Source organism: Nothobranchius furzeri, chromosome 19 (assembly GCF_043380555.1).
Source record: "Nothobranchius furzeri strain GRZ-AD chromosome 19, NfurGRZ-RIMD1, whole genome shotgun sequence".
NCBI classification, from domain to species: domain Eukaryota; kingdom Metazoa; phylum Chordata; class Actinopteri; order Cyprinodontiformes; family Nothobranchiidae; genus Nothobranchius; species Nothobranchius furzeri.
The window spans coordinates 19,078,006-19,096,597 of NC_091759.1; the positions used below are offsets into that span (position 1 = coordinate 19,078,006).

General features: G+C 43.8%; 3 protein-coding genes across 3 annotated transcripts in view; 1 reads left to right on the top strand and 2 right to left on the bottom strand.

The window, feature by feature from the left end:
* cap2 (cyclase associated actin cytoskeleton regulatory protein 2) overlaps nucleotides 1-18,592 on the bottom strand; it is a 306,371-nt gene that overhangs the window by 33,261 nt on the left and 254,518 nt on the right. The window lies entirely within an intron of this gene.
* On the bottom strand, nucleotides 1,783-3,987 carry stmnd1 (stathmin domain containing 1). Its single transcript, XM_015973848.3, has 5 exons — nucleotides 3,813-3,987; nucleotides 2,845-3,028; nucleotides 2,629-2,762; nucleotides 2,367-2,498; nucleotides 1,783-2,292 (listed from the first exon to the last, which is right to left on the bottom strand). Exons 1-5 carry the CDS (start codon nucleotides 3,867-3,869, stop codon nucleotides 1,963-1,965), a joined length of 837 nt encoding a protein of 278 aa, XP_015829334.3. The 5' UTR covers nucleotides 3,870-3,987; the 3' UTR covers nucleotides 1,783-1,962.
* The window catches only part of triqk (triple QxxK/R motif containing), a 183,260-nt gene continuing 170,499 nt past the window's right edge, over nucleotides 5,832-18,592 (top strand). The window contains exon 1 of the mRNA XM_054745201.2: nucleotides 5,832-5,963. The gene's annotated coding sequence lies outside the window, so the exon portion shown is untranslated. The remainder of the gene's footprint in view (nucleotides 5,964-18,592) is intronic.

The following is an 18,592-nucleotide window of genomic DNA, read 5'->3' on the forward strand; positions in this document are numbered from 1 at the left end:
CCGTTAATATACTTACACATCTATATTATTGCTAATATATATTGTAATACATCTATATCACGGCTAAAGCACTTCTGGATGGATGCAAACTGCATTTCGTTGCCCTGCACCTGTACATGTGCAATGACAATAAAGTTGAATTCCATTCTATTCTATTCTAGTTGACTGTTAGCTTTTTTAGCTCAACGTTAGCCTCCAGCTTTCTTTCTCCAATATTAGAGTAAAACAAAAATATGCTGTGGCTTCTTAAGGGCACAGGAAATAACTTCTGGGTCGCTCCTGTTTACTGGCTTTGTTTCTCTAAACAACTGATGCGTGCTCTCCACAGCAGCCTGTCCTCATGCTGCTGTGGCAGGAGCAGCAGCTCCGAGCTGCAGTCGGAGGAGATGTTTACTCTCCAACATCCAGAATGATAATGAATTGTGCATGTGGGAAGCCCCCGCTCGTTGATTCTACCTGACAATCAGAGGCTTACCCTAAAAGTAGGCGTGAATTTTAGCTAGCCGAGCAGTTGGCTGTGTGTGTGTTGGGTCAGCTAAGTCCGAAGCAGACCGCCGAGGAGGAGGTCTGAAAAAATTGCCAGGTGAGCACAGAAAACAATCACGCTGCTCAGATGTGAACACAATATACCATACCAGGGCGGCTCCGTGCCAATCCAGGTGTGAAAGCACCATTGGTTCCTGAAATGTCCCGAAAAATGGTCCATTCGGGCACCAGGGTGAAACGTAAACACACACGTGCATTGAAGATCCAATAAAATGACCCAGAAGTTCTGATAGTGGAAACGGGCCAATAGCGCCTTGCACTAAAACATTCAAGAGCCCTGCGGAACTCACTCGGTTAAGGTCAGAGGTCATTTTTCTTGAAACTGCATTTTATAATAAAGAACATTACATCAGCAGTGAGGCATGGTGGTGGTAATGTGATGGTATGGGGCTGCTTCTTTTTTTATTCTCTAGCAGAAAATCCTAAAGGAGAATGTTTGACCTTTGACCTTCAACCATCACACTAGAAAAAACTATTCTGCAAAGAAAAGCAGCTATTTATCAATAAGAGGTGGCTAATCTTCAACAATTTAAAGGCTTATATGAAAAAAAAAATGATCAGAAAAAAAATTATTTAAAATCTTCTGTTTGGTTATTCGTCCTCAGGGACAAAAGGCCCAGAATCAACTTCATGTACTCGGTAAATGCAACCTGATGAAGTTCACTGTTTTATTTATACAGCCGCGTCCTTTAGCGTCTAAAGGCCGCTGTGAAAAGAGACGGGACCCGTATCCAGTTTCTTTGGCTCAACAACGGGGATGCGGTCATGTTCCGTCACCCTTTTGTGCGTTCATGCGCGGCGTGCTGACCAGTCTGAATCTTTTATTCCTAAACAACACAGACCCACGAAAGCTGATTTTATCCTTTATTTGAAACAATCTTTGAAAAAAAAAAAAAACAACATATAAATCCATAAAATGTATCTTTCAAATGTCTGTTTTCAACCCACATTTTAAATTCAGTTCTTCATTAATAAAAACATTATTTAAGATTATAAAATATGAAATATTGAGTTTTTGGGGGAAAACAAGCTGTGACAAACATCATTTCACACATTTGAATAAAAAAATTAAACAAGTTCTGATTACAGCAGAAAATTCACCACGCAGCCAAATAAAAAAAATGTTTAATAACATCTAAATAAGAAAATTATAAAGCTCTGACGTTTTCCCTTTTGGTATTTAAATAAAACACTATCTCCATATAAACATTATTAAAAATAAAATTTCCTTTCATTAAAAATAATCCAACATTTTCACAGTTGCTACCTTTTCAGTGCAAACAGCTGCTACTCTATGAAATATCGCCCCCTTGTGTCCAATCCAAAAACAAGTCCCAGAATCAGACATGATCAATCGATGTGTAAGAATGTGCAAAAGGAAATATTTTGGCTTCCTCCTTTTCACGGCTCTTTGATCTAAAAAGTGTCCTCTCCGTCTTCATGCTGGAAGCTGGAATCATTCTTCAGCTCTCCTGAGGCGGTGAGGAGTCCACCTGCCTTCAGCTCCTCCACATGGGTCACCTCCTCCTCTTTAATGCCAACCTTCTCCCCCACGCTCCCCGCCTCCTCTCTGCCGACAGCTCCTGTCTCTCTGACCCACTCTACCCCTTCGGTGGCCTCTCGGGGTGTCTGCGGGAGAGGTGAGCGCGAGGACTCCTCGTCTTCGCTGATGGGGGAGACGGGAGCGCGTCGTCGAACACGTGCAGACTTCGTCCTTAAAGATGCCCTGCGCTCGTCTTCCAGGAGCTGAAAGAGGGTAGAAGGAAAAATGAGTGTAAAGAATTAAAAAGTAAACACTAAACACCAACACGAGACTGCACCTTGCGTCTCTCCTCCACCAGCCTCATCCTCTCATCTATTTCTTCTCTGCTGTGCACACTTTCAGACTTTTGGGTCTTCAGAGACTCCAGCCTGGCAGGAGGCCTTCGTGTGACGCCTTCAGTGTCCTTCAGCTGATGGGAAATTAAATTTAAATTAAATTTCAGTGTGCATTTGAGACAAAAAGATTCTAGTACATGGTTGTATTATGATTTCTAATAAACAAAGGTATTTGGCCCCATGAACCCATGATGAGGCCCTCACCATGATGCTAAACGAAGCTCCTCCATCTTTCTCCCTGCTCTCTCCCATCGGGATGATCCCCTGACTCAGCAGCTCCTCCAGGATCTCGCTGGACTTTGGTCTCTCCTGAACAGCGTTCTCCCCCGTAGAAGCAGCTGGAATGAAAAGCACAAGTCGTTTAGCGCATTTTTCTCTCTGTGGTGGTTTGAGATCGGTGTATTCAGATCCTACTCTCACCCTTTGGTGTAGCTGTGTCAGCCTCGCTTTCTTCGATGCACTCATGTGACGGAGGAGGGAGTTCGTTGGGCACAGCTGCAGGTAACACTGGGATGTCTCTGTTCTCCATCACCACACCGCTGTCTGTGGTGACCTTTGACACGGCCGAGTCACCACGGATGCAGGGTTTACTTCCCGCCTCGTACTAGTGCACAAGATGGAAACACATGTAAACATTAAAACTAACAAACATAATAATAGAAGAGAAATATCAGTTTACAGGCATAAAGCAAAAGGCAGTGTTTGTCACTGGAGAAGGATTTTAATTCTCAGACAAATTTAACCACTAAAATTCTCTAATTTTATTTTAATAGTATTTTTGGGGTTTTCCAATGTTTGGGTATGTGTGCAGCTCTGGGCGTTCCTATGGAGGCTTTAAATGATCGTTTTTGACTATTAACAGACAAATTTATGTCCTCAGTTGAATAATACAGAACGATTAGCTGGGCTTTTATTTTGTTAATCCTGACAGAAACTGTAAATATAATAGTAAATAATGATATATTATTTGCAGAAACTATAATATCTAAACAATTTTAATTATTTGAACTTATAGTTTGTACAAAAATTACTGGAAAAACGATGTAATTTTGACATGTATGTTCGTTGTGGCAAATAAACTTTAAATAGACAATTATATGCACTCCATATGCTTTAAAATTATATAAAAAAACAAAATACTGTTTAAGTTTTTAAAATTTTCACATTATAAATGTCTAATTTAAACAAAAAAAAAACTTTAATCGAATAAGTGTTCCTGTTTTTCAGTGTCACAACACTTATGGCTCACAAGTTTTGATACAACACCTGTCCCACTTAGCTAGGCTATGCGAGCAAGCGTGTTGAGAGTTAGGGGTTAATTTAGCACTAAGTTTACGCTTCATCTGGATTCAACACCTGAACATGAATCATTTCATACCCTAACCCACCTTGGTTCCGTTCGTGAGCGGGTGGACCGCGGTGCTGGAGGAGCTTCCGCATCCCATCTTCACCTCAAGGCTACGACGTGAGGTGAGAGTCCCGGTTTATAACGCCTCTGGGCAGCGTTTGGTGTTTAACCTTCGTGTGTACCGTGACTCGTCTCGCATTCCTTCAGTAAGTTTATCTCCCTGGTGGACCCGGCGCGTTGCTAGGGCCCGTTGCTACAATGAATCTGACCCGTTTGACCCCCGGGAACGAGCACAACACCGGGACATGGTTTGACACGACACTGGCTCCTTTCTGTTACTGCAGGGATAACCTTTCAGATCCTAAAATAGCACAGTTGCCCTTCTTTTAAACATAAAAATCATTAACTTAGATAAAAAAACATGTAAATAATGTACTTTGATGGTTTTATCAGGCCTTTTAAACAAGTTGATATGTTTTACCACAGGTGGTAGTGGGTGGCACAGAGTGGCAGCTGCCCCCTCAGCTGCCACCCTGTTTGTCGGCAAGTTGATTAATTATTTAATTATTACTTTCAAGATACCTCAACAGACCTTCTGTATTTTCTTTTTTCACTCATACTTTCCATTTGAGACCCTGCAACTGGGCTGGTGCGCTCCCCTAATGTAAAACAAAAAACATTGTGTGGGCATGTTGTGTGTTCCATTTGTATGGAACTTTCAGAACAGCAGACAGATGTGTTTGGTTGACGTATTTAAAGCTAAATGAAACAAACATCTCAGCTCTAAAGCCGATCTTCATCCACGTACGTCACACATGACGCGATCAGGAAGCAGAAAATCCATGTGTTAGGAGATCGTTTTGGGCCACTGCTGTAAAAAAAGTGGGGCGCGAACCGGAAAAGCTTCTGCCGATCACAATTCAACAAAGGATTATGAAAGAACGGGTAACGCTCGAAACACGCAGATTCTTCCTGATGTAAGAGGTGAGTCTCCACTTTGTTTTGGTTGTTTTGGCGTCGACATCATGCTAGCGCGCAACGTTCTGTGTCCCTTTAACAAACAGTAAAACGGTGAGAAACGCTGGCAGCGAAGGGCTTTACCGATCAGGAAACGGCTGGCAGCGAATGAGTTAAATAGCTAAATGTTTGTGAATTGATAGTTTTATCATGTCCCTTTACTTAAATGGTAAATGGGCTGTATTTGTATTGTGCCTTTTGGGTTCAACAACCCCTCAAGTAGCTTCACACACAATTTCACACACTGGTGGTGATGAGCTATATTGTAGCTACAGATGCCCTGGGGTGCACTGACTTACGCCTGATTCATGCTTCTCCATCAGCCCCGCAAGGGACAGACACGCACGGATTGACGGAAGCGTTTTGCTCTCATACTTCTCCGTCTCCTGGGGAGTGTTGCAAAGCAATTCCCCGGCAGGACAACAGAGGGCGTAGCGCTGTTCTGTGGTAACCTGTAATGTATGCGGTCCAAGATAATGTGTTTATATTGTGGTTTTTGTATATAAGAGACTTTTTAACACAGACAAATTTGCCTCTCATCCTCCTTCACCTCTTCATGCGCTCGCCACCTCTAAACCCACGTTTCCTGTCATTTCCGCCCACAAATAAAACGCTTGCTGCGCATCTTTTCACTCCTCCAGTCACGGAATCAAACGTTCATATTTTAGAGTTTTTTCGCGAGGTATTCTTCAAGCTTCTCCGTGTCTGCCGCTAGTTATCCTCGGCTCTCTTTATGCTTTTGAGGGCGCAATGGCGGCGGTGTAGACAACAGTGGCGTCCTGAACAATCACAAGCTTGCGTTCTCTGTCTCGACGGACAAATGTTTAAAAAAGTGGGCTCGACTCCGTACGTACTTGCGTGTCTGCCGGTGCCCTACGCAGGGACGGATAATGGCGTTGCGTGTCTCCTTACTGAAGCAGACGGAGAAGCATGTTTCAGGCTTTAGGCCACTGTTTTCTAACTGTTCTCACGGTTCCTGCTCTCCAGCGCCCCACTTCACACCAAGCCAACCTCTAAGACCCAGCAGGCCACACACCGGACATCCCCGCTCATGTGACCACTCCAGCTTCTGTATACGTGCCTTACTTCCACTTGCCACTCAGTCATTGTTCCACCAGAACCTTGTCTGGAGTTTCCAGACCAACCAGTCTACTATCAAACCTGTCGACCACCAGTAAGTCCACTTTCTTTTCTCTGGAACCGCTGTGCTCTCTTGTTCCCTTTCGAGTCACGTACCACGATTCCTGTATTAACCGCGTGTCTGTCCCGCCCAACGCTAGTCACTCCATGCTTGGGTCATACGACATGCTACAGCCGAACTCTCGCTCTAGTCTGCTTAGTCTCTGCAATACCTCACATTGTTCTCTAATGCACTTTGTTTTTTTTCACTGATGATTTTACCTGATTCAAAGACATATCTCTTGGATTTCACCAGCAGGGACATAAAAACTGAAAGAGCGAGTCACCCGTAAATCAACTTTTTTTGCTGGATCATCTGAACCATACGTCACTTTCGTAAAGCGCATTTGCAGTCCAGTACTTATTTTCACACAAAACCTAAAATGGCGCTTCCCCCTGTTCGAAAATAAGCGCGTTCTTGGTATCAAAATGCATCCTTAAAATTAACGGACATTATGTGAAATCCGTGGCACAAAACAAGCGGAATTAGAAAATAATGTTTTTTTCATTTTTTCGTTCTTCCGGGGACCCATGGTCCGGAAGTAGGTGGATGTGACTAAGGCTCCCTAATAACGCCATGTTTGTGCTGGTGTACAGTTGCACCCCACAAACCCAGGACTGTATCAGGTCTGAGTTCTCCACTGTTTCCCCTAGTGGAATCCTCCAGTACTACATGCAGTGCAGCACTGTGTATGTGAACAAAAATGTGAGCGTGAGATTAAATATCAAGTATATTCCCAGTCCTATCTGGCTTCACTACACTGGGCTGCGGCCGAGTCTCGGCCACTCCCCCAGCAGGCTCGGCCAATCACAAGCCAGTACGATACAATACATCTGTCTTTCACAGTAATGCATTTGAGTAACTGGATTGACAATTTTGGTGTTTCTGGACCTATTTCTTTTAATTCACCTCATAAAAGTCACACAAAAGTGATTCATGGCATATTTTAAACAACTATCTATGTCCGTAACCGCTGCTTTCATTGGTTCTTTTAGTTCTAAAAATAGATTTCGCTGCTTTCCGGCCATGGTGGTGAGAAAAAGTCAATTTTTTGACTCTGTGCCAACCTGCACAGCAGACATTGTGATCACTGAAATGAACGGAGGCCTTATTGTAATTCCCTCCTCTGTGTTTGGGAATGCATGAATGTCACCAGCTGCCACGTCTGCTCCTCTGAGGAAAATGTCCAAAATTCCTAATTATCACACTTAATCATCCATGGGATTGAGGCAGGGGAGATTCCACTGTAGCAGATTGGAGATGTAAAACATGGTCATTGCACTGAGATGTGCGCCCGGATTCCCCGGAGACCCTGGTTTCCACAGCTAATGCTGGCATAGATAACAATTATTAAACATCTACGATAGAATCCTCCCACTGCCTTTACTTATAAGTAACTAAATCCAAATATTTTAATTGTTTTGTGTGCTGGGGTGCATTCAAATAGCCTTTATGTGTAAAATAAACTTTTATAAAGTGTTAAGAATATTTTATGTGAAAAGCATTATTAGCATGGTTTACCAGGATTAATGTGCTTTGGGAAAACTGCAGAACCACTCACGAAAACATGCAGATCAACATAGGTAAACATGCATTAATATGCAAAAATTTAAACATGTCCTTGTATTTTTCTAAAAAATAACATCTACACTTCTTGCTAATATTTTAAAAGGATTTCAAGCTTTGGTTCTGCAGGATTTTAGGAAATATTGGAAAGGTATTTTTTTTTGTGGGAAAATGCTGCATGATGTAAAGCCTTGAGATCAACCTCAAGCTGGGATAAAATGATTATTTAAAGAGTCTAACTCCACTCCCACTTCATGTTTGAAAAATGCAACACATGCTGTTGCCTGGCAGACCGAGAGGGCGGAGCCGCTAACAAATACACACACACTCAGGCTCACTACAGCATTGTGACATCATAATGTACCAGTTTACATCATAGCATACTTCTTAGCCAATAGCGGTGGCAGATTTAAATTAAAATACAGTGCAGAGTTTTTACCTGACAACGGCACAACACTGCCAGTTTTAGGCAGAATATTTAAATTTTAACTAAGATGCACTGAAGTGCCAAATTATTGACGACACGTGTCTGCAGCACGATTAGACACTCGTTTATTTAGTTTATCAGCAAAAAAAAGTTTATTTGGAGGTGACTTGCTCTTTAATTTGTTTTAGAGCAGATCAAGAGAACCATTTTATTCTTTTTGCCTTTTAGTGGTCCTGCAGCACTCATTAGTCACGTGTTAATTACAAAAAGGGAGAACTTGCTAATTCCTCCAGTCTGTTTAGATGAGTCTCTTACGTTTGTTAAGACAGTCAGATGCATCAGATGGGGGTTGCTGACATCATCATGCCATTACGGCACATATATTTATTCCATTTTCATTTTGTTGAAATGCGGAAACAATGTGAAATCCAGTCATTTGTTTTAAAATTAATACAATACAAATCTATGCATTATAAAAAATAAAAACACAATTTCTTTTATAATTACGTGGTTTTGCCACTTGAGGGCAGTCTAACGTCACTTGTGAAGCCCTTGTTTTTTTGTGCCTGTTCTGAAAGATCATCCTGTCTCATGTCTTTTCACACCGTTTCCCTCATCGTGTGTTTACATTTCTGAACACGGTGACGCCCCTCCACTGTCTTCACCTACATGCGTGTTGAATTCCCCAGTCGGTGCACCTCCCAGTATACGTTCTAGGTCTCATGATGTGTGTTGGGGTGAGACCGGCTTTCTGCAGGTGACTCAGACCCAGTCTCTGACTGTCACCCCAGTCCGTGCTGCAGGTGATTGGTCAACAGGAGCGTTGTCCCGTAGCTGTAGGTAAAGGCCTCACCACCCGGTGTTTACCAACAAACTTCTCCCTAAGCTTGGCTCCAGGGCTCAGGCACAGGTGTGCCTTGTTTGGTTGAGTCTTTATAAAGTGTGTGTTGTAGGTAACACATCTGCTCAAGGCCCAGCGCCTGCTGACGACATTGTGCGACATGACTGGCTGACGTAGGCATGTTGTTTTTGGTTGGGTGTTTTAAATTTCTACTGTTTTGTGTTCTGGTTCAGTGGTTAGCGCTGTTGCCTTGCAGCAAGAAGGTCCTGGGTTCGAATCCCAGCCTGGGGTCTTTCTGTATGGAGTTTGCACGATCTCCTTGTGGATGCGTGGGTTCCTCTAGGTACTCTGGCTTCCTCCTATCGCCCTAAAACATAACTGTCAGGTTGATTGGTTTCTCTGAATTGTCCTTAGGTGTGAGTGTGTGTGTGCTTGGTTGTTTATCCTGTGTGTCTCTGTGTTGCCCTGCGATGGACTGGCAACCCTTTTCCGAGGTGTACCCTGCCTGTTAGCCTGTAGATTGGTGGAGATTGGCACCATCCCCAACAACTCCTCCATGGACAAGCGGGTACAGAAGATGGATGGATGTTTTATGTTTTTACCATACCATACCATACCATACCATACCAAGTTTATTTGTATAGCACATTTAAATACGGCATGAGAGCCGACCAAAGTGCTGAACAAAAACACACAATAAAAACAATCAAAAATAAAAACTAAATCCATTAAAATCGAGTAATTCAAATCAAAAAGAAAATGAGAAAGAGAATAAGTTAGACTGAATTAAAAGCCAAAGAATAAAAGTGAGTTTTTAAACGAGACTTAAAAAGGGAAAGAGAGGAAGAGTCTGATCAGGAGGGGCAAGTGGTTCCAGAGCTTCGGTGCACAAACTGAAAAGGCGCGCTTCCCGCGGGATTTACAGCGGGAGCTAGGGACATGGAGGAGGTGCTGGTCGGCTGATCGGAGGGATCTTGTAGGGACATAAGGGTGAATGAGGTCAGACAAGTAGCCAGGTGCTAAGTTATTGAGGGATTTAAACACAAAAACCAGGATCTTAAACTCTATCCGGAGATGGACGGGGAGCCAATGGAGATTTTCTAAAACCGGTGTGATGTGCTCTCTTTGCCTGGTGCCAGTCAAGAATCGAGCTGCTGCATTCTGCACTAGCTGAAGCCGAGCGAGAGTGGAGGAGGCGATACCATATAGCACTGAATTAGAATAGTCGAGACAGGAAGTAATGAATGCATGGACAACTGAATGGAGATGACGCCTTTTTAAAATGGGCGTAACTTTAGAGAGACGCCTCAGGTGGTAAAAACAGGTCTTAACTACCTGGTTGACATGAATGCCCATCTTTAGTTTTGCATCCATCACAACCCCCTAAGTTTGTGACACAGGTTTTCAACCCACTTGTGATAAAAGGAAGGGTCAGTTGGGGACTTTGAGAAGTCTTAGGGCTGAAAATGATAGCCTCCGTCTTGGCATCGTTCAGCAAAAGAAAGTTTTCAGACAGCCAGCTCTTCACATCATTGCAGCATTCAACGAGGGGCTTTAAGGAGTCATTAAGCTTCACAGAGGCGTATAATTGGCAATCGTCTGCATATAAATGGTAGTCAATGTGGTGTTTTTTTTTTAAATGTCACCCAGGGGCAAAATATATAAATTAAATAAAAGAGGTCCAAGAATAGAGCCCTGAGGAACACCACAAGTCAAAGCTGCAGAGGGGGAGGCAGCACTACCCATCATAACATTAAAGCTGCGGTCACAGAAGTAGGACCTAAACCAATGTAAAGCTTGGTTTATGCTTGACGCATTCACTTTCCGCACGGTGATGCGGCTCGCGGCTGGAACGCGCTTCACAACTCGCAGTGTTTATGGTTCGTGCGGCTCGTCTCTGCGGTGAGCCAATATTCTCCCAAACTGTAGGGGGCAGCATGGAGCTCTACGGCAAGCATCCAACACTACACCATAGTAGAAGTAGAAATTACTGTTTACAACACGGCATTTCAGCATTTTTAACAGCATTCTCGTCTTTTCCGACAGTGCGAACTATTTCTCTCCAAGAATTATTAACAACATGTTGATCACGGTGATCTCTGAGAGCTGAATCATACAAATGTCTGTATTTACGAACCTCTGCCGTACTAGTTCTTGCCGGTCCGCCATGTTTTTCCGCGTCCGTCCGTCCCGTGGTTAGAAATTTTCCGAGGTGCGCGTTGCGGAAATTCTGGGCCGTGCGGAGGCGCGGCGGAGAGGCGTGGTTGTTAAAATGACGCAACTTTTCCGCGCGGAGCGGTGCGGACCTCGCGGACGCGTCAAGCATAAACATACCTTAAGGCAGTCCCCTGAATACCGACCAGCTGGTTCAGCCGAGTCAGCAGAATAGCGTGATCAACCGTGTCAAAAGCAGCAGATAGATCCAGCAAAACCAGCAATACATTAGAACCAGAGTCAAGGGTTAATAAAATGTCATTAAAAACACGAAGATGAGCTGACTCAGTGCTATGGAGGGATCAGAAGCCTGACTGGAAGGGATCCATTAAACCATGATCATCAAGGTAAGAAATAATTTGGTTGGAGATCGGGCGAAAATTACTCAGAGGTGTTAAGGCCAGGCTTCTTCAGAACAGGTTGAACTACTGCATGTTTAAAAGCCTGGGGTACAACACCAGTGGATAAGCTGTTGTTAATAATGTTCAGCAAAAGGGGGCCAGTGACATAATATGTCTCTTTAAGGAGGTGTGGAGCGACAGGGTCAACCGGAGAACCTGACGGCTTCAAGGCAGACAGGAGGTTCTCAAGAGAGGACAAAGAAACTAAGTCAAAGTTATCAAGAGACCGATGCAGGATTGGTTCAGGAAAACTAGTGACATAGGGAGAAGAAATCTGAGCCCGGACGCTAGCAATTTTTCCTAGAAAAATTTTCTAAAATTGAGTGCATTGAGCATCTGAGGTAGTAAGAGAGTGGTGGTCACTGGCTGAAAGAACAGCATTGAGGATCTGATACAGGACACGCTGGTTGCCAAAGGATGCAGTAATAATATTTGAAAAGAATTTATTACGGGCATCTCTAACTACTTTCTGGTAACGAGCCCAGGTATCCATCATTATTTGGTAGGAAATCTGGAGCTTATCCTTTTTCCATCTACGCTCGGCTCTTCTGCACTCACGCCTGACAGATCTAGTAGTTGCATTGATCCAGGGATCCGACTGAACTTTAGAGAGTCCAGTTCTCATAGGGGCTATCTGATCTAACACAGTAAGGCAGGAAGATTGAAAAAAGTGCAGCAAATCATCAGTGCTGGAAAACACCGTCAAAGTGGAAACAAGATCAGTGAACAAAGTACAGAATTCTGTTGCAGTAGATGGAGTAAAAGATCGGGCTCTGCGAGCAGGCATTAAACTAATTAAAGAGGCATCGGATCTATGAAGGAGAAACAAAACCGGAAAATTATCTGAAATATGGACAGCATCGACAAACAGGTCAGTGATCTTCAAGCCATGAGTGAGAACCAAGTCCAAGATGTGAGAGCGTTCATGTGTTGGCATATTAACCAGAGGTGGAAAGTAACAAATTACATTTACTCACGTTACTGTAATTGAGTAGCTTTTTTGTAAACTTATACTTTTTAAGTCGTTTTCAAAAGCTGTCCAAACCGTGGGGGGTGTGGGGGGGTGCACTTTAGCTCAAAGACATCGGTTCAGTTCCTCAACTCGCTGTTTACCTCCTCTCTCCCTCCTCTCCTGTGGGTTGGATCCCGCACCTTCGCGCACCGGTGTGACGTCATCAGAAATCTGCTCGGTTCGGTAGCCGGACTCGGTTCCGTGTTTGAAATGTGTTTCTCCCTACCGCTCCGCACGGAAGCGGCAAAATAACGTTTAGCGCTCACAACAAGCGGATTCTCAGTGCTCTGCTCATAAAACAGAAGACCTGCAGGCCTCTGTGAGTTAAAACATCCTGATACTGTTCAGGTGTAAACATTGTGCTTCATCCCTGTGTTTGAACTCAGAAGATGCTTCTTGATGCCACAGAGATGTGATGATTTAACATGTTTCTTTATTTTACTCCAGAATAAGAGATTAAATTATTACTAAAGCAGTTCAATGTAGTTAAATTAGTCATTAAAGATTCTAACATGCTGCAGTGTGTGTGTGTGCGCGCGTGTGTGTGTGTGTGTGTGTGCGCACACACGAGCGAATTGTGAACTGGCGTTGTGATTTAGCACTACTTAGATGTAGCCATCCTTACGCTGACAAAAATGTAACTAAGTAACTTTTACTTTGAGTACATTTTGTTTACGATACTTTTTACTTTTACTTGAGTAAAAATTTAGGCAAGTACTTTTACTTGTAATTGAGTAAAAAATTACCAAATTATTGGTACTCGTACTTAAGTAGGAAATTTGAGTACTCTTTCCACCTCTGATATTAACCAACTGTGCCAGGACAAAAGAGTCAATAACATTTAAAAATTCTCCCACAAGAGGCTTCTCAGGGCAGCAAACATGAATATTAAAATCACCTAAGATAAGAACACGGTCATAGCGTGAACAAATGTCAGATAAAATATCAGAAAACTGAGTTGTAAAGTATTTGCTGTATTTGGGAGGACGGTACAGCAAGGCACAGAGAACAGGAGGTGAAGAACACAGTTCAAAGGCACTTAACTCAAAGCTGGTAAAACCAGCAGGGAAGGTAATGGGGTTACAGACAATAGTCCGTTTGAAGATGGTCAAAAGACCACCACCACGACCAGTTGTTCTTGGATTATTAAAATATGCACAGTCAGCAGGTAAAGTTTCAGTAATAGTAGCTAAATCATCAGGAGCAATCCAAGATTCCATTATGAATGAGGACGCAGCGCAGAAGCCAAAGGCAGAGCCAAGAGCGGAGAAGGGCCGCCAGTCCACAGAATCCAGGTAACACCTCACAGAGCGGCATCGAGCCGGCACACCCATTTGAGACTGCATGAACCCCGAGGAGCGTGCCAGCTCATCTCGCACACAGACCAGGCAGCCGCCATGCTTATCACGCTGACGGCGCCGCTTTCTTAACCACAAAGGGCCGGGGACTCTCCACAGAGAGGCTGGAATAGTGGAGCGCAGCGTTTGCAGGGTCTCGCGATGGTAGCGGTGGTAATCCTGGCCAGGGAGCCAAGGCGAACGAAGATCCAGGAGGTTGGCACGGTCATAAGTCAGGATAGCAGTCCCAACATTAACCACATAATGCATTAACCACATCTACCGAAGACAAATTCCTTGTAAATGTAATTTTACTTGGCCAATAAATCTGAAATCTGAATCTGATAATATAGGAACAGCAAAAAAAAAATAGAGATCAGCTGTTTTTTCTTGTACCCGAAAGCACATTGACTTACCTTTGTGTATGGAATATGCTATAAGAACAAAGCTGCCTAGCCTTCGTCCAGACAAATGGTTCCATTGGCACGTACTTGCTTGGGTTGCCAGATCTGGTACCCCGGTTACATCTGGTACTTACTGGGATTGCACTGGTCTGGCCTGTCACCCAGAACCAGCTGGCCACAGAAGACCCTACCAGAGGAAAAAGTGCCCTAGATAGCACAGCTTCTGGGATCCTTTGGACTCTCAAACCCACCCATCACGAGGTGGAGACATATTTCCTTGGCTAAAATGTCAATACATGCAACAGTGGCCTGCATGTCCTGGTCTCTGTAAAAACTATGGTTTTAAAGGTGCAATTTGTAAGAATTGTGCAGTAAAATAATGACAAAAGAGTCTAATGTCTCAATCATGTAGGAATAAAACTTATATAAAAGAGATTCCCTTCTCAGCCAGCTGGGGGTTGTCAGTTTTCTCCTTTCAAAAAAACAAAAATGGAACATAGTCACTGTTTACTGTGAGGTTGCCGGTTCTGCAGCGACCTAATGCAGCGGTTGTAATTCAACACCATCAGACAAAAAGCCCCAGAGTTGTTTAAAAAACCAAAATCAGTAAACAGGAGTGACCTAGAAGTTATTTCTTGTACCCCTAAGAAGCCACTTCATCTTTTTGTTTTACTCTATTATTGGGTGAAGGAAGCTAGAGGCTAATGTTGAGCTAGCAATGCTAACGGTGAATTAGAAGCAAACAGTTCGCTCTAAAAATATTTCATGGTACTTTTTCACTTACTAACAACTCAATATTACAGTGAAATGTTTGTGTGAGGTGAACAATGAGTTAAAGCTTCTTTCCGGAGTATTTCTCTTATCCAATGGCTGACAAGCGTATCACACAAAACCGCTGTTCCTCTGTATTTTTAAGATGGCGACTTCACGTTTCTGTTTATAAACGTGCTTCTGTAGCCAACAACCAGAGCTAAAACACGTTTTACGAGTAATATTCTCATGTCATGTTGTGTTCTCATATATTTATATATTAGAGACTTTCTTGTCCGTGAAAAGTTCATCAGCTCTGCATCAGCCAAGCTATTTATTAAATTTGAAGCGTCTAAGCGGTAGTCTAACGCTATTGATTAGTTCTGGTCAGCGCTCAGTTTCCTATTGCATGGAGCTCAGCCGGGCACGGGGCGTGCTTAGCAAAAAAAAAAAAAAAGACGTATTGCTTATATTATATCACAGTACATGATAAGATAATCACTTTTATGGATTTGACAAATCATACCTAATTTCTGAAAGAGGAAAACGCCGGAGAGCAGCTTTAATTGTGTAATCATTTTTACTTCCTTTAATGAGTTGTTCAAAACTATAACAGCAACACTTCCTCTAATGCCGGAGAAATATTACTGTAATAAGTGTAAGATGTCAGTCCTACAAATTGCACCTTTAACTTTAACTGAATGTCCCCTGGACACTTCCTAGGGGATGTCCCTCTGGCAGGAGGCCCCCATGTAGACCCAGGACACGTTAGAAGGATTATATCTCCATGTTGGCCAGGGAACACCTGGGGATCTTACCGGTGGAGGTTGCCAAGGAGATGGAGGTTTGGGCGTAAATGTGGACAGAACTTTGGTAAATGTCTTTAGGGCGGATATTTCCCCCAAGAAGAGAATGACGTTGTCGTTTCAAGCCAAAGCTTTACATTTAAGGTTGGTTCATGCTTGACGCGTCTGCGAGGTCCGCACGGCTCCGCGCGGAAAAGTTGCGTCATTTTGCGTCATTTTAACAACCACGCCCCTCCACCGCGCCTCCGCACGGCCCAGAATTTCCGCGACGCGCACCTCGGAAAATTTCTAACCACGCGGACGGACGGACGCGGAAAAACATGGCGGACCGGCAAGAACTAGTATGGCAGAGGTTCGTAAATACAGACATTTGTATGATTCAGCTCTCAGAGATCACCGTGATCAACATGTTGTTAATAATTCTTGGAGAGAAGTAGCTCGCACTGTCGGAAAAGACGAGAACGCTGTTAAATATGCTGAAATGCCGTGTTGTAAACAGTAATTTCTACTTCTACTATGGTGTAGTGTTGGGTGCATGCCGTAGAGCTCCATGCTGCCCCCTACAGTTTGGGAGAATATTGGCGCACCGCAGAGACGAGCCGCACGAACCATAAACGCTGCGAGTTGTGAAGCGCCTTCCATCCGCGAGCCGCATCACCGAGCGGAAAGTGAATGCGTCAAGCATAAACCAAGCTTTACGGCTCTGTCTGCTGTCCTTCGAGTCTCTTGCTGTCTTTGTCTTCCGTGTCCGTATGTGTGGCCTGTTGAACAGATTGGCAGTGACATATGCCAGACGTGGAGGGATACGGTGGGGCAGCCAAGTCTGTGCCCCTCACCACCACAGCATGCTTATGTACTTGCATGTGTGCCTTCCCTTCCTGGTCAGGTAAGCTTTGTGGTCATGTGGCTCACGATCAGAGGGGTGCATGTGCAAAACATGTCTGCACTCAGGATTATAAACAGTGGGGCATCTTGTTTGGTGCTTGATGCATAAAATGAAGTTACAAGCAGAGTCAATATCTCATCATGCTGATTTGAGTTAACTTTGCTCTCCAGGCTCTCATTGCTGCTTCGCTCTGATTTGGCGGCGGGGGTGGGGGTGTATAAAGCCCCGGTCTTTAATAGAAATGAACTCCAGTGGGAAATATATCAGTTTTTCACGTATAACTATTGAGTCCTTAAAATGAGGTTTTCAGACGCATGTTGAAAGTTCCCTTTGTTTTCAGATCCAATAAAGCAGAATTTCCTGATTTAGGACACTGACAATGTCTGTTTTTACGTGTTCCTTTTTATATCTGACAGCAGCAGCTTTAAATAAAAATGCACTTGGACTCACTTTTCCTCTCTCCACCCGTGTCTTACCTGTCAGAGGTGGTGCAGATTGACTTAAGCTTTCACAGATCTTTGCTTCTCTGCACGTAAAGCCGTAATAAATGCTCCATGAAGTTCAGCGTTATTCCTCTTTTACTCCAGCAACCTTGAACAAAAGTCCTCGGTCTACAGTTAAGCGGGTGCTTGAAGGGCAAACCTACGCAGACACGGTCCAGTGCTTTTATTGACCCGCTGAAAAACCTGTGTCTCCAGGGGCTCGGCGGTCAGGTTAGGATCTTTGTTGTCTGCGTTCATTAGTGTCTGCTTTACCATCTCACTCCGTCTCTCTCTCTCCCTCTCATACTTTCTCCAAGCACCTCCTTTTCAAACTCCCCTCAAACAATCTCTGCTGCTCTTTTCCTCCCCCCGAGGAGGTGGAGAAGAAAATGTCACCAGAGCAAATTAGAGGGAGCCTCCAACACTGCCTGTCTACTTGTGTTTATTCCACAGAGTGATGGCACGGAAGTTGCAGGAAGTTTATTTGTGCCAAAACTTTGCCTGACACAGGTGTGAAACTTCATAACCTCGGTAAAAATAGTCCAGTTGTAGAAGTTTCCAGAGTGACACGGTGAGTAAAATGGACACATATTGAGTCAAATATGCAAAGAAATACCTTTTAATACTAAAATATTTAGCTGAGTGCTGGGTAAAAATTATTTTAAAGAGCAAGTCACCCCCTACCAGATTCTTACTCAACTCCCACTTCCTGTTTGAATAATGCAGCAAATGCTGTTGCCTAGCAGACCGTGAAGTTGGAGCCGCTAACAAATACACACACACACACACAGGCTCACAACAACATTGTGACATCATATGGTACCAGCTAACGTTCTAGGGCACCTCTTAGCCAATAGCGATGGCAGATTTAAATTCAAATGCAGTGCAGAGTTTTTACCTGACAATGGCACAACACTGACAGTTTTACGCCGGGGACACACCGGCCGCGGAAGCGCCGCGAAAATGGGACCGCCTTCATTCGGCGCCCTTGTTAAGCTATTCTATAGACCACATGGGCCGCCGAAGCGCCGTGAATCGCCTTGCGCCGGCGCTCCAGCCCGCGCCGTACAGCAATCATTTCGGCGTCGGCTCTATTTTTTTCGTGAGCCGCGGGTGAATCGCGTCAATTCTGGCAGGAAGTCAAACCTAGACATAAGAGGCAGGCCGGTAAAGTTAACAAATTAAAGCATTTCAAAATAAAATTCCGCAATAGTCAAATGTGTTCGTAAACAGACACTGCAGAAAAACCACACGAACACGCACACACATACACACACATCGAACTTGTGTGCGTGTGTGACCACGTGAAGGGGTGTGTGGTTTTGGGTGTCTTTTCACCGGAGCAAACATGACAGAGAGGCAGAAAGTCTGAGGCAAGCAGTTAAGATGGATGACTTTAAATTAATTATGGAAGTTGAGAAACACAAGGAGCTGTACGACCCCCGAAAAACATGGTTATTTACGTACCCACGTCGGAAGAAACTGCTAGGATACAGC

Coding starts and splice junctions, on each gene's coding strand:
- stmnd1 (XM_015973848.3), bottom strand. CDS start 3,869: ATGGGATGCGGAAGCTCCTCCAGCACCGCGGTCCACCCGCTCACGAAC. Junction 3,029..3,812: donor CGCTCACGAACGGAACCAAG/GTGGGTTAGGGT, acceptor CTTGTGCACTAG/TACGAGGCGGGAAGTAAACC. Junction 2,499..2,628: donor GAGCTTCGTTTAGCATCATG/GTGAGGGCCTCA, acceptor ATTTCCCATCAG/CTGAAGGACACTGAAGGCGT.